The sequence below is a fragment of the Ahaetulla prasina genome, chromosome 13, assembly GCF_028640845.1.
Source record: "Ahaetulla prasina isolate Xishuangbanna chromosome 13, ASM2864084v1, whole genome shotgun sequence".
In the NCBI taxonomy this organism is placed as follows: domain Eukaryota; kingdom Metazoa; phylum Chordata; class Lepidosauria; order Squamata; family Colubridae; genus Ahaetulla; species Ahaetulla prasina.
The window spans coordinates 4,855,222-4,871,290 of NC_080551.1; the positions used below are offsets into that span (position 1 = coordinate 4,855,222).

Sequence of the window (16,069 nt, forward strand, 5' to 3'; positions counted from 1 at the left end):
TGGCAGGGGAAGGGTACTGTAAAATCTCAATTCCCACCCTATTCCAGGGGAAGGTTACTGCAAAATCCCCATTTCCTCCCAATCAGCTGGGACTCTGGAGGCAGAGAATAGATGGGGGCAGGGCCAGTCAGAATTTTTACTACCGGTTCTCTGAACTACTCAAAATTTCCGCTGCTGGTTCTCCAGAACTGATCAGAACCTGCTGAAACCCACCTCTGAAGCAGGGCAGAGGCTGACCATCCGTGGTTCACCAAATATTGTTGAGCTTTCCCCCCAAACCAGGATGGGGGCACAGGAAGGTGTAGGAGCTCCCCTAGAATGGGGGTGGGCAACTATGGGATGGACAACTATGGCCCCTAAATGACCTGTGGGCCGCGGTGTGGCTCAGGCTGTAAGAAGCCTGATATTAAACAGCTGCTTGCAATTACTGCAGGCTCGAGTCCCACCAGGCCCAAGGTTGACTCAGCCTTCCATCCTTTATAAGGTAGGGAAAATGAGGACCCAGACTGTTGGGGGGGCAATAAGTTGACTTTGTATATAAATATACAAATAGGATGAGACTATTGCCTTACACAATGTAAGCCGCCCTGAGTCTTCGGAGAAGGGTGGGATATAAATGTAAATAATAAAAAAAAACAACTCCCAGATTTTCTGAGCCAGCATGGTGGGCTCTGGAATTCTGGGAGTTGAAGTCCACAGATCGTAAAGAGGGCCATAGCTGCCCACCCCTCACCTAGACGAACAGCCGCTCAGCATCTGATGTTGACTTTACATTCAGAACATCCTGGACTGATTTTGTTGCATTTGACAATCGCTTCTTTCGCACAACTCTGTACCAGGTAGTCCTTGACTTACAACCACTTGTTTAGTGACCGTTTGAAGTTACAATGGCGCTGAAAAAAAATGACTTATGACCAGCCCTCACACCTATGACCAACACAGCATCCACACGGTCACACGATCCAAATTTGGGTGCTTGAAAACTGACATCTATTTACAACAATTGCATGGTCCCAAGGGTCACCATTGGTGACCTTCCCAGCCAGTTTCCGACAAGCAAAGTCAATGGGGGAAGTTGGAGTCGCTTAAGGACTCCATGATTCACTTAACAACTGCAGCTATTTGCTTAGCTGGCAAAAATAGTCGCAAAGTTGTAAAGTCAGGCATAATTCCCTTAACTTGCTTGACGTCAGAAACTCTCGCAACCACAAATGGGGATGGCAACTTGGTCCTTCAGCGAAGCAATCGCTAAGGGAAACTGCAACCAGACTGTATGATCTTAATTCAGTTTTCCTTTGCTTTAAAGACCTCAGAAGGTCGTAAAGGCAAGGACTGGTTGCAAAGTTACTTTCCTATACTGTTGTAACTGCGAATGGTCTTTAAACAAGGCAGTCACGAAGTGAGGACTCCATCTTTATTTATAGATCCAGAAAACTTGTCAAAAGAAAAACGCTCACGTTTGGAATTTTATTTGATGCAAATGAAGTGCTTGCAATTGGAGTGAAGTCTATCAATGAGAGCTTTGCAAGGTTCTTAGAGAAGGGAGTTTCAAAATAGGTTTTTCTTATTGTTCATCATCATATTAAGATCATTTGATATGCATTATGGTGTCTCTACACACAGACACAAACACACAGACATACACACTCTCCATCACTTTATCTTCTCAACAGCCTATTTGAGGTAATGCCGAATGACCAAAAGGATCCCATTTAAACTCACTTCTGGAGAGATTTCAAGTACAACCTTGCAGAAGAGATACGAAATACATCCATTCTGTTATTGATAGCCCATACCCAGAGCTACCTAACGAATCATAGAATCACAGGGCTGGAAGGGACTTTGGAGGTCTTCTAGTCCAACCCCTTGCAGAAGACCTTACCAGGGGTCTCCAACCTTGGCAACTTTAAGACTTGTAGATGTCAACTCCCAGAATTCATTGGCATTTTACAGGGAACTCTGGGAGTTGAAGTCCACAAGTCTTAAAGCTGCCAAGGTTGGAGACCCTGCCTTATACCATCCTGGACAAATGGCTGTCCAACCTTTCGTTGAAGACCTCCAAAGATGGAGCAGACACACGACTCTGGAAGGCAATTATTCCATTAATTGTTTAATTGATTAATTGTTCTCGCTGTCAGGAAATTTTCCTTCCTTCTCGGTTGGATCTCTTTAGTGAGCTTCCACCTTCTAGTCTTAGAATCCTCCTCATTTTGTTGAAGGATTTCCATGATTCCTAGCCCCATGGCTGGCTGGTTGGAAGGAGGCAGAACTGTGGCTCAAATGTTTGGGAAGAAGCATACAGGTGAAGTCCTCAACTTACAATGCTTTGCTTAGCGACAGTTCAATGTTACTATCACACTGAAAAAAAGGGACGAGTCCTTATATTTATGACAGTTGGAGTGTCCCCATGGTCATGTGATCAAAATTAGGTGCTTGGGAATGGGCATATATTTGACAATGGTTGCACCATCGTCGGGTTACGTGATCGCCATTTGCAACCTTCCCAGATGAGCAACGATAATGTGGGAAACCGGGTTTGCTTCAGAGTCACGTGATTCATTTAACAACCGCAGTGGTTCACAACAACTGTGGCAAAAAAAAGGTTGTAAAATGGGGTGTGGCTGACTTGACAATCACCTTGCTTAACCCTGATGCCAACGGTAGCCATAAATCAAAGGACTGCCTATATTTTCCCATGCTACTCATCTGATAGTGTTTCTCAACCTTGGCAACTTTAAGATGTGTGGACTTCAATTCCCAGAGTTCCCTGAAAAATGCCAACCGGCAGCAGAAATGTTGTACAATAAGAGCCATAAATTTACCTGCTTTGTTGCAAGACAGAAAACGACTCACGTATTTCCCAATAATTCTTTATTCTATTGAAACCCTTAAAATTAAACACAATCATTTTAATATTTCCACATTTATTTTTGAATATCCAGAATTATTGGAAGGAGAGGGAAGACTGAAATAAAAGAAGATTAAGATTAGGAGGTTAGGGTGAATGGTAATCTTGATTATATATTAAATATAAAATAGAGATGAAAAAGGAAGTAGAAAAGGAATATAAATGGCAGAAATTGAATTCTATAAATTAAATTTGGGAAAAATAAGATGTATGTATTTTGACTCGGTCAATACTCTATTCAGAAAAAATGTATGTTTGTTTGTCTTTAAAAAAAAAAACAACTTCAATAATCCCTTCAATAATCAGGGATTATTGAAGATGTATAAATATAATTAATGTAGGGTCGGGTCTGCCCAGCTACCATTTTAGAATGGTGGGGAGGGAGAAAAGAGGAGAGAGTAGGAGGTAGGAAAGAGGAGAAGAGGAAGGAAGAGGGGTAGAAGAGGGAGAAGGAAGGTATAGGGCGGAGGGAGGAGAGGATGTAGATAAGAGAAGGGGAGGAAGGTCTGGAAAGTAGAAGAAGGTAGATGAGGGAAGAGAGTTAAAAGGAGGGGGTGGTGACTGGGCAAGCCCGACTAATTGTATATGACTGTACATTGGATGAGTTGTTGGATATGAATGTAAAAATAAAACTTTTTAATAAAAAAAAATAAAAAAAAACCTTTTTTTTTAAAAAAGAAAGTGGTTCAATTTGAAATAATAAGCGTAACCATCCTCAATCTGTTAGGCCAATGTTTCTCAACCTCAGTAACTTTTAAGGCTGGTGGACTTCAACTCCCAGAATTCCCCAGCCAGCATGTGAGGGACCACTGTGTAAGGACGCTGAGGTAATTTGTTCATATGGAGAGGAGGAATAAGGACTTCAGTCTCTAAATTAGTGTTTCTCAACCTTGGCAACCTTTTAAGATGTGTGGACTTCAACTCCCAGAATTCCCTGTAAAATGCCAATCGGCGCCAGGAATGTTGGACAATACAGCCATACATTTACCTGCTTTGTTGCAAGACAGAAAACGACTCACGTATTTCCCAATAATTCTTTATTCTATTGAAACCCTTAAAATTAAACACAATCATTTTAATATTTCCACATTTATTTCTGAATATCCAGAATTATTGGAAGGAGAGGGAAGACTGAAATAAAAGAAGATTAAGATTAGGAGGTTAGGGTGAATGGTAATCTTGATTATATATTAAATATAAAATAGAGATGAAAAAGGAAGTAGAAAAGGAATATAAATGGCAGAAATTGAATTCTATAAATTAAATTTGGGGAAAATAAGATGTGTGTATTTTGACTCGGTCAATACTCTATTCAGAAAAAATGTACGTTTGTTTGTCTTTAAAAAAAAAACAACTTCAATAATCCCTTCAATAATCAGGGATTATTGAAGATGTATAAATATAATTAATGTAGGGTCGGGTCTGCCCAGCTACCATTTTAGAATGGTGGGGAGGGAGAAAAGAGGAGAGAGTAGGAGATAGGAAAGAGGAGAAGAGGAAGGAAGAGGAGTAGAAGAGGGAGAAGGAAGGTGGAGGGTGGAGGGAGGAGAGGATGTAGATAAGAGAAGGGGAGGAAGGTCTGGAAAGTAGAAGAAGGTAGAAGAGGGAAGACAGTTAAAAGGAGGGGGTGGTGACTGGGCAAGCCCGACTAATTGTATATGACTGTACATTGGATGAGTTGTTGGATATGAATGTAAAAATAAAACTTTTTAATAAAAAAAATAAAAAAAACTTTTTTTTAAAAAAAGAAAGTGATTCAATTTGAAATAATAAGCGTAACCATCCTCAATCTGTTAGGCCAATGTTTCTCAACCTCAGTAACTTTTAAGGCTGGTGGACTTCAACTCCCAGAATTCCCCAGCCAGCATGTGAGGGACCACTGTGTAAGGACGCTGAGGTAATTTGTTCATATGGAGAGGAGGAATAAGGACTTAAGTCTCTAAATTAGTGTTTCTCAACCTTGGCAACCTTTTAAGATGTGTAGACTTCAACTCCCAGAATTCCCTGTAAAATGCCAACCGGCGCCAGGAATGTTGGACAATAGAGCCATACATTTACCTGCTCTGCTGCAAGACAGAAAGCGACTCACAATTTTGAAATAATAAATGCAACCATCCTCAATCCATTAGACCAATGTTTCTCAACCTCAGCATTTTAAGCCGTGTGGACTTCAATTCCCAGAATGCCTCAGCCAACAAGGAGTTGAAGTCCACATGTGTTAGTTGAGAGTGAGAAACACTGTCTTAGGATATCAGTGTTAGGAAATGCAGTTCTCCATTAAGCTGCAGAATTAAAAGAGACCAAAGTGGATGGGGTGTATTGTGACTTAATACAATTTGCAGATCTCAGCTTGCCTCATTGATTATTGGGATCTGAATTTAAGTGTTCTTGACACATGAATGATGTCCAATTTTCTTCATGACCTCAATATCTCTGAACCTCAACAACTTAGAATAACAGAGTTGGAATGGACCTTGGAGATCTTCTAGTCCATCCCCTGCTAGAGCAGGAGACCTATACCAGGGGTCTCCAACCTTGGCAACTTTAAGCCTGGTGGACTTCAACTCCCAGAATTCCCAGCTGAGGAATTCTGGGAGTTGAAGTCCACCAGGCTTAAAGTTGCTAAGGTTGGAGACCCCTGCCCTATACCATTCTGGATGTATTTGAAAGATGTGCGGACTCCAACTCCTAGCTGATTGGGGAATTCTGGGAGTTGAATTCCACACATTTTCGCTGTTGGCGACTTTAAGAAACTTTGCTACCCTTGGGCCAAAGGTGTTTTTTCACAGCAACCAGATTTTCTTGTTTTTTTTCCTCCCCCTTGAAAACGTTTTACTTCTCATCTAATGGGATGGAGAAGCAACACGTTTTCAAGACAAACAAACAAACAGAAAAAATCCAGAAAAAGTCAAGTTGTCTTTTGAACAGCGCCTTCGGCACAAACATAACCTGGATAATTGAGACTCTGTAGAGATATTCGCTAGCCTTTTGTGACTACAATATCGTTTGGCTGGCATCATGAGAATCCATTTCTCTGAGATATACTGTAATTTGTAAAGAGCACTCTATGAACAACACACAAAACAAGGAACGCATTATGCAAGGGGAAAAAAGCTGATGTCACCTTGATGATTAATCTCAAAATGTTTTTCAAGCGTACGATTTACAATATGGGAAGTTAGAGTTGAAAGGTTATCCCGGGATATTAAGATTACAGTAGTACTTTTTAGTCTGTTTTTTTTTTCTTTTTTACAGCTTGGAAGGTACCAGGTGTGCTGTTTTTAATTTCTCTCGTGGAAGTTGTACACTTGTCTAGCCCTTTGTGTTATACATTTCTTTCTCCCATTTTGCTTTCCACAGGGGAACATTTCAATTTGAATTTTTACATCCCATCAAGGAATGAACAAAAGGCCAGAAAGTGTTATGGATAGGTAGACCATACCTTATTTAACCATGGTTAATACAATTCTTTTTTGGCCAAGTGTGATTGGATACAAAAGAAGTTTATCTTTTTGTAGTTATTGTAGACATATGCTATATAATATTGTAGTTATAACCAGAATATATAATATGAATGTTTAGCGGCACAGGAGTGTTGTAAAGATGGGTATTGTGATGTAAAGTGAAGAAAATAGTTAAATAAAAAATATATTATATATAAAAAAGAAATTTGTCTTTTTGTAGTTATTGTAGTCATATACTATATAATATTGTAATAACCAGCATATATCATATGAATGCATAGTGGCACAGGAGTGTTTTGAAGATGGGTATTGTGATGTAAAGTGAAGTAAATGGTTAAATAAAAAAAAATATTATATATAAAAAAAGAAATTTGTCTTTTTGTAGTTATTGTAGTCATATGCTATATAATATTGTAGCTATAACAGCATATATAATATGAATGTATACCGGCACAGGAATGTTGTAAAGATGGGTATTGTAAAGTGAAGAAAATGGTTAAATAAAAAATATATTATATATTAAAAAAAGAAAATTGTCTTTGGTGCACTTGGTCTCAGTGTACATAAAAAAGAAGATACATTCGTTAAGAATCATAAGGTACAACACTTAATGATAGTCATAGGGTGTAAGTAAGCTGAATAAATAAGTTAACTGAATAAATCACTCAGGTGGATTTGAAGCCAATCAAAAGCCAAACACACCTCTCTAAAATGTTGTATATAGCAGGTTTAGGTTGCTTTATTCCCCATTTGTCTTTCAATCCAATTAGCAATTGATTTTAATTGATGTGCGCATTTCAAGGCTGCACACAAGAAACTTACAACCAGAAACTGGTGGGTTTTTTTGGGGGGGGGGATTGCATTAGACTCTGCTCAATTTCCTTTAATATGCAGATTCCTCCAGCTGCAGATCTTTATAAGAAATCAGTTGAATAATCGTATTAGGTAAAAATTGATTAAAGCTTGTTTGCTCTGCATTAATTCTGCATAGGCATTTAAAAGAAAAACATTTCTGTTTCGGGTCAGCTATTACATCAGGAAAGGCATTCCTCGTTTCTGAGATGAATCTTTTTTTTGAATGCAAAATTCTAACAAAATTCTTTAAGTGTTATATCATCAATTTAAATAAGTTTTTTAAATGGTATTTTAATCTGTATATTGTATTGTTTTTATCTTGCCTGTACACCGCCCTGAGTCCTTCGGGAGAAGGGTGGTATAAAAATGAAATAAATAAAAATAAATAAATAAATAAATCAAGTGTTAAATTTGTACCCTATGACTATCATTAAGTGTTGTGTTGTACTTTGATGAACGTATCAAATCTTTTATGTACACCGAGAGTGTATGCACCAGGACAAATTCCTTGTGTGTCCAATTATACTTGGCCAATAAAAATTCTATTCTGTTCTGTTCTGTGTTGTATTTTATGATTCTTGATGAAAGTTGCTTTTATGTATACTGAGAGCATATGCACCAAGACAAATTCCTTGTATGTCCAATCACACTTGGCCAATAAAGAATTCTATTCTATTCTATTCTATTCTATTCTATTCTATTCTATTCTATTCTATTCTATTCTATTCTATTCTAATTCTATTCTATTCAGTGCTGTACCTTATGATTCTTGATGAAGGTATCTTTTCTTTTATGTACACTAAGAGCGTATGCACCAAGACAAATTCCTTGTGTGTCCAATCACACTTGGCCAATAAAAAATTCTATTCTATTCAATTCTTTTGTTAGAATTTTATAAGAAATTTTTTTGGTAATAATTTAGTTTTCTGATCAATTCATAGGTCATAGACACCTTGCTCTGAATATTGCTGATAACTAGGAACATGTTAGACTTTCACCCATTCCTGTTTTCTTGCCCTAAAGCTCCAGGCAAAATTTACTGGCTTCTGGATTTAAATCTCCCCATTTTAGATGGGATGGGGGCAGTGAGGGAATATAAGGGTCATATAAGGTAGCTTCCTTGTGGCTTGAGATTTGGATGAAGTATGAATAGCACCCCATGGCAACCGGGTCAATGTATTGCTGTGGACGGGGTTCAGCAGGTTGCATTCACACGTGTCAACCGGGTTGAGTTTTATTTAACCTTGGTTGTGGTTCCCACCTTCAGGGATTCAGGGTTCAAACGGCATCAGGCCAGGTAGGAAAAGTTAAGTAGCAGTTTACCGGCCTGGAAACCCTGCCAGCCAAACCAGGTGGCATGGAGTTCACACAACACGTGAAACCCGGCTGGCTGTAAGGCGTCGCTCGGTCGGGCTGGCTGGCTCGACATCTCCGGCTCTCCCCCCTGTCCCCCGTCCCCCCACAACGGGCCAAACCGGTCTCGGAGCCTCCGCATTCCGGCGGAGCGGGTTGCGCAGCCCGGCTTTTGCCCAGCCGGCGTGCCCGGACTCGCGCCGTTTGCCCAAAGGAGAAGCCGGGAAGGCGCGCTCGGCTCCCGAGCCCCGGAGGCTCCGTTCCCAGGCGCCCGCCTGCCCTTCCCGGGCTCCGGCTCTTTGCCCGGGCTGGAGTGGGATTGGGGGGGGGGGAAGGAAAGGGAGGGGAAGGCCGCAAAGACCCGGGGGCCGCCTCTCCCCTCCCCACCCTCCGCTCCCCCCTCCTCTCTATTTTGATGTCGCTATTTTTTGCTGCTGCAACGAGCCGCCTCCGCCCTGCGCCTCCATCCCCGTCTGCCTAGGGAGAGTCCCCCACTCCCGCCCCCAATTGACAGCGTCAATAGCCCCAATTCCCCTCAGGCCGCTCCAGCAGAAGCCCCCAAATACAGGCGAGCCGGAGCAGCTGCACCCCGATCCTTTTGCAAAGCTCGCCCCTCTCCCCCCCCCCCCGAGCTCCTTTGGCCAAGGCAGAAGCCGCCAAGGAGGCTCCCGGAGCTCTCGCCCACCGCCCAGCCGTGGGAGAAAGAAAGAAAGAAAGAGGCGGCCAGGCACCGGCCCCAGACCAGCCTTGCAAGCCGGGGGAAGAGGAGGAGGAGGAGGCGCCGAGCAGCTGCTTCTGCCGCCCTCCTTCCTTCCTTTCCTCCCCTGCCCAGCCCAGCCTCGCCGAACGCGGGGAAGCCCGCCGAGCTGTGCAGGGGAGGGTCGCGCGGCGCTTTGTTCCCGCTGCAGCCGCCACGCGTGGAGCTGCAGCTGCAGAAGCAGCGGGAGCCAGAACCGGGCCGCGCTCCTCCCCTGGCCGGAGAGTCCGGGGCTGACCGCTAGCGGGAATCCGCCTCCTCCTCCTCTTCCTCCTCGCTTTGGGCAGCCGGAGAGGCCGGCCAGGAAGGAAGGAAAGAGGAAGGGAAAGGAAGGAGGGAAAGAAGGAGGAAAGGAAGGAAGGAAGGAAGGAAAGGAGGAGGAAAGGAAGGAGGGAAAGGAGAAAGGAGGGAAAGGAGGAAGGAGGGAAAGAAGGAGGAAAGGAAGGAAGGGAGGAGGAAAGGAAGGAAGGAAGGAAAGAAGGGAGGAAGAAAAGAAGGAGGAAAGGAAGAAAGGAAAGAAGGAAGGGAGGGAGGGAAGAAGGGAGGAAGGAAGGAAGGAAGGAAAGGAGGGAGGGAGGGAGGTGGAGAGAGCCGCAGCAGCCGCCGGGCCTGGCCTTGCCCTGCCCTGGCGCGGCTTCCCCCCGGTGTCGTTTCCGCCCCGCGGATGGCAGCAGCGCGGCGCCCGCCGAGTGGCAGCCGGGGACGCGGCGGCCGGTGAGGCTCCCTCGGGGGCGGCCTTCGCAGCCGAGCCTGGGAAAAGGGGAGGAGGAGGCGGGAGGCGGAGGGGAGCGCCGAAGGGGCGGCGCGGGGGAAGCCTTGCCCGCCTCCCTCCATTCATCGCGGCTCCGGATTTTGCCTCTCGCCCGCCGAAGAAAGCGCCAAGGAGGGCAGGAGCGGCGGCAGCAGCAGCAGCAGCAGCCGCGGCGGCGCAATTGCGCGATCGCCCTTCGCAGGCAGCCTCGCTTCGCTTCGGGCTCCTCCCGGCCCAAAAAAAAAAAAAAAAAAAGGACCCGGGCGGCTCTTCTCTCATTTTGCATTTTTAAAAAATATTTTATATCTATTATTTTTTTTTTTGGGTTGGGGGAGAAGCGCCGTTTCCGCTCTCGGGAAGCTCGGGATTGAGCAGCAGCAGCGGCGGCGGCGTTGGCGGCGGATTGCGTGGCTTCTCCTCCTCCTCCTCCTTTGGGCCAGGCAAGGAGCCGAGTCCGCTCCGGGGGTTGCTCGGCCGGCCGAGCGGGAAAGCAGGCGCAGGACCCCGGTGCGCCCCCCTGCCCAGCCCAGCCCAGCCCAGCCCGGGGCCCCCTTTCCTTTTAGCCGAAGCGGGGCCGGGAAGCCAAGCCAACATGGAGGTCGAAGATGCGGATTGCTCGCTGCGGCGCCTTCCGTGCGGGCTCCCCTTGGATGAGAGCAGGCGAGGCTGAGCTGCTTTCGCCGGCCTCCTCCCGTCGTAGCTGGAGAAGGAGGAGGAAAAAGAAGAAGAAGAAGAGGCGGCGGCGGCTCCGGAGCCTCCTCGGCGAGAGCCCCAAACCAGGCCCGGACTTTCCTTTCTCCCCCTCCCCTCCTTTTCCCCGCTTCCCTCCCCAAAAAAAAGGTGGACCGAGGATTTAGCCCCCTTTTCTCCAACCTCCTCTCCGGAGGGAGCTCAGAACGCTTCCCTCCCTCTCCCTTTTTCAAGCCCCCTTGGCGGGTGGGCTTGTTTTGTGTGTGTGTGTGTGTGTGTGTTTTTGGCAAGGGGAGGGGTTTAAAGCCTGCCCCCCTCCCTCCCTCCCTCTCCCCCCCCCTTCCAAGATTTCAGCTTGTCCCGGGAAAGGGGCGAAGAGCGAAGAGAAACTCGGGATTGCGGGAATTTTTTTTTTTAATTTTATTTTTTTGGGTGGAGGGCGGGCATTTGTATTATTATTTTTTTGGGGGTGGGGGTGGGGTTATTTATTGATCGCCGAGGCCGTTTTGCTCCCCAATTTCCCAACCACCAAACAAGAGGAATGAAGTCTGGCGTCGGACGGGGGTCCCTGGCCTTGGTGAGGGGGCTCCTGCTGCCGCCGCTGCTGCTGCTGCTCTGCATCGCGCTTTGCCTGCGGCCAGCAAATGGAAAAAGTGAGTGTTGGCGAAGATGGGGAGGGGGGCTTGGTGGGGTGGGGTAGGGGGGGCAGAGGTGGCCCGTCCGGGCTTTCTAGTTTGGGAAATGGGTGGGTGGGTGGGTGGTGGGTGGTGGGTGGGCGCGCCTTCCAGCCGAGGCCGCGGGAGATGGGCACCCAAGGCGGGGTCTCCCTTGTTGGAAGCGGGGTTCCCCAAACGCGCCTTTGGACCCCTGGCCCTTTTGCTTCCCCCCCCCACCCCCCCTCGGCTGGGAAGAGCGGGCTTCGCTTTCCCCCCTTTGAGGCTTTGCATTCCCGGCCTCCTTCACCGAGGTTTATTTTTTTTGGGGTGGGGGCAGAGGTGGCCCGTCCGGGCTTTCTAGTTTGGGAAATGGGTGGGTGGTGGGTGGTGGTGGGTGGTGGGTGGGCGCGCCTTCCAGCCGAGGCCGCGGGAGATGGGCACCCAAGGCGGGGTCTCCCTTGTTGGAAGCGGGGTTCCCCAAACGCGCCTTTGGACCCCTGGTCCTTTTGCCTCCCCCCTCTCCCCCCCTCGGCTGGGAAGAGCGGGCTTCGCTTTCCCCCCTTTGAGGCTTTGCATTCCCGGCCTCCTTCACCGAGGTTTATTTTTTTTGGGGTGGGGGGCTCCTTTCCCATGGACCCCCCTCCCCGGGAAAGCTTGTCTTCCCAGCCTGGCTCTCCTGGCCACAGGCGGAGAGGGTGGTGGGTCTGAGTGGGTGTTTTTTGGGGGGTGGTCTGGCCCCGCCGCCCCTTCCACAGCAAGCCCCGCAAGGGCCTCCGGGCGACCCAGCCTGGCCTCCCGCGCAAGCAAAGCAACCGGCTCGGCTTTCCCCGCTTTCTCCCCCACCCATCCCCGGGAAGGGGGGGCGGCTTGGAGACGCCCGGCGAGCCCGGGCCGTTGCGTAAACAAGCCGAGCGCGCCGGCACCTGGAGAGCGCTGCACCCGGTGGCGGGAGACCCTTGGAGACCCGAACAGCCGGCAGCCAAGCCGGCCCAGCCTTTCGCGACCCCTACCCGCATCTCCCCCGCCAGCTTTGCCTTTTTTAAAAAAAATATTTTTATTTTTTTAGGGGAGGGGGGGGTCTCCTTTGTGTCGAAAAGGGCACCAATGCAGGCAAGCAATTTGTGGGTCGCAGGGCGCAAAAAGCCTCTTTTGGGGACAAAGATGATTTGCGTGGATTGGGGAGGGGACACGGCTGTTGAACCTCAAGGGGACCCTGGATGCTTTGGAGGGGGCGGGGGAGAGGAATTTGTATCCCACCCCCACTTTGCCTTCCCTCTAGTGCAACGAATCCGAACGCGCGGGAAGCAAGGAAGACTCGGCTTTGTTTTTATATAACTCTTGTTTGTTTATACGCAGAGGTAGAAGTTGCAATTAAAACGTTACTCAGTGAATACTCATCGGCCAAGCTCTGGGGCTGGTGAGAGTAGGAAAGGCGGTGGGTGCCTCTTTGTCCTCCTCTCCTCCTCCCCCCCACTGAAATGTTTTGATTTTTTTTGGGGGGGGAGACAAAAGAGGGGGCTGTGGAGGGGAGAGAGAGAGAGAGAGAAAGAGAAAGAATTGGGCAGGGCCCTGTTTGGTGCAATTCCTGAAGCTCTACCCTTAGACAGCTGGTGGCTTCATGCTTGAGCAGAAGGTGTGGGAGAGAGAGAGAGAGAGAAATCCTGCATGACCTCGGTGTAAAAGGAGAGAAGGTTGAGGGGGGAGGTTGTTGAGAGGGAAGACAACTTTCTTTGGTGGCTTGTGAATCAGTCAAATGGCTGGAGAAAGTGGACACCCTCCAGATCAGGGGTCTCCAACCTTGACAACTTTAAGCCCAGCGGACTTCAACTCCCAGAAAGCCCAAGTTGCCAAGGTTGGAGACCCCTGCCCCCAGATTGTTGCTCCTGGTGGGATTGGGATGCCCTTCCCCTTGGCCCTGGTAGGAAGGAAAGAGACCTCTTAGGCTCAATAACACGACCAGTGTGTAAAGTGCAAGAGCTCCTTGGGTTTTTGTGTGAGGCAAAGGATCTGCGCACATTAGGATTTTTGGGGAGGTCTAAGCCCACTTGGGGCAAGTGTTTGACCTTAGGGACAGTGCCTCGATGGCTGTTTTTGGGATGGCAAGGTCAAAATGTGAGTCATAGATCACATTTCTAAAATAGAGTTGTTCCATCTCTTCTTCCCAACGGCTGCCCCCCCCCTTCCACACACCCCACACCCACCCCGCTTCTTTCTCCCTGGTGTTTTTCTCTACAAATTTAATCTTCGACTGCACGTAAGGATTTAGGCCAGGCCCCAAAAAGAAGAAAAAAAAACCCCGCTGCAAAACTTTAATCCGTTTAGCGTTGGAGTAAAATGAGAAGTAGGCAAGTAAACAAACATGAGTGCAGAAAAATCGTGACTGCCTCTGCGTAGAAGCCTCATTGATTTCGGGCGTCTAAACGGCATGTTCAAGCTTTTGATGATTAAAAAAAAAGATTATCCTGTTAGGTGTAGTTCTTTTAAAGTACAGTACGAGCATAAAAATGGCATTTTATTCGCTGTTGTTATTGATCTTGTTATCCACTGTTTTCTTAAACAATGGCATTGCTAGCAAGGGACCCCCCCCGGATTTAGATTAAAGGGACCCCCCCCCATTAAAATAGTCATTAATCTGTAAAAAAAATCTTAATAAGCAAAGTGAATTGTTGGGGAATGAATATGTGCTTACAATGGATGAAAAAAAATGAATACATGTTGGTTGGCTGGTTTGTTTTGTGGCTTTAAGGAAAAAAACCACCCCACAATCTCTTAAAAAGAGAAACCCCCCCTTCCCAACTCCCACCCCAGTGCACCGCTCTCCTCATTGTAACACAAGGAACATCTAGTCTTTCTTTTATGCGTGTGTAGTTTTTTTTAAAAAAAATACATAGAATGTGTCATAGCTAAACTCGCTCTTCCATTTTCGGTCATAAGAAGTCATGCATTCCTAAATAGGAATATACAAGAGTTGGAACCAAAATAATATGGAAAGCTGTCTCTGTGATCTTCAGTTAATATAGTTTTGAAATCTAAGGTATGATTGGTAGATAAAACAGTAATTAAGATGTCAGGGAGAGAGGAGGGGGATCCTGGCTTGGCCCCTTACTGGAGAGGCATCACCAATAGGTTTCACCTGGTTTGCTTTTATAGGCCTTCAAGAAAATCCTTAAAATTTGCTGACTTGGTTTTGACCCTCCCTTATAATTTGGGGCTGTGGATTGTACACGCTGTTGTCAGATGTCATTTTTTTGTTGTTGAATTGTTTCCTTCCTTCGCCTGGGCAGGCAGCAGTGTTTACTGCCCAAGACGATTTTTCAATAAAATATTAAAAGCTTGTTCGGCTGGAGTGTTTGAGGGGCAGCTTGTTGTTTGTGGAATCTAATGAAAAACACAATTTTTGCACAAGGCGGGTTTCCTTTGCACTCTAGGGCAGTGAGTGCCCCCCCCCAACCTTTGGGGCACCAGGGACCGGGTTCTGTGGAGAGAGATTTTTCCTTGGCCCAGAGGGATGTGTGGTTTTGTGTGCTGCCTACATCCTGTGGATGGGGCCTAGTTTCTGGCATACTGCGGACCACTGCCGGTCCATTGGGGCTTGGGGACCACTACTCTAGAGAGCAGTTTTTATATGTACTCATTGCTGTAGGAATTCTTCCTCTTGCCCTGATGAATTTACCAGTAGAGTTGGGTTGGCATTTGAAGCCAATCTTCTCCCTTGTTTTATTGAGTGGGGTGACTTGTAAGTGGGGAAGCTAATTCAGTTGTGGTTTGGTGACCTAAAATTGTGTTATTTTAATAGAGCGTGTTTCAGCTCTTCCGTGTTAGATCTGTATAGCGCTGGACATTTAGTTAAAAACCCTTAAAGCTGTAATTGTGTGTGCATGTGTGTAGTATCAACATCAATATCTCTTAATGCGCTCGTTGATAAAGCAAATATGGTTAGTCTGAGTGAGTGAGTGAGCCAATTGTGTAAATTCCCTGCGTAATTTAGATACCGGAGTATAAAATGGGTTTGACACTAAAGGAATTGTTTTGCCTTTCCGGAATCTAATTGATAAGAGGGAGGGGAGATTTCTTTGGAAAACTGCTGGAGACACTTTGCCAAGAGTTATAAGGAGCAATAAAAACACTTTCCTAGGTCTTTTGTTTGCAAACGAATGATATTTGGGCTTAACCTTGGAGACTGCCAAGTATCTGGTTACCTTAGGACAACTGTTTGTTTTGTTGTTTTGAAGAAAGAAGCGTTGAGGATAGTTGTGCTAAAATTTTAAGAGCAAATATTATTAGCAGGGAATTACAATGGCTGCCTTGATCCCAGTCTATAATGCAAAAACACCACTAAGAATCTGCTCCCGATATTATGGTGCCAAAAGGATAGAAGCAATTGAATGCATGAGAAGATGTAGTAAACCATCTCGTACTAGATGCAGCAGCTGGTAAGGCATGGAGGGATTGGCATGTCTTAAGAATTCGAGAATTTTCTGCATGTTCATATTCCATTAATAGGATTCCTCCTTAAGCCACATCTATGTAGTTCTAAAACTCCTATCTGTAACTTTTAACTGGCTGAAATGGTGCGTCTTTGGGGGCAACACTTTTTCAACCACAGCACCTCAAATGGACCCATTTACAGAAAGC

The 16,069-nt window shown here is 46.4% G+C and overlaps 1 protein-coding gene across 1 annotated transcript in view; it reads left to right on the forward strand.

Annotated features, from left to right (window-relative positions):
* Positions 1 to 11,225: 11,225 nt before the first annotated feature.
* IGF1R (insulin like growth factor 1 receptor) overlaps positions 11,226 to 16,069 on the forward strand; it is a 273,210-nt gene continuing 268,366 nt past the window's right edge. The window contains exon 1 of the mRNA XM_058156688.1: positions 11,226 to 11,431. Coding sequence (XP_058012671.1) covers positions 11,320 to 11,431 — 112 coding nt within the window. The 5' untranslated portion in view covers positions 11,226 to 11,319. The remainder of the gene's footprint in view (positions 11,432 to 16,069) is intronic.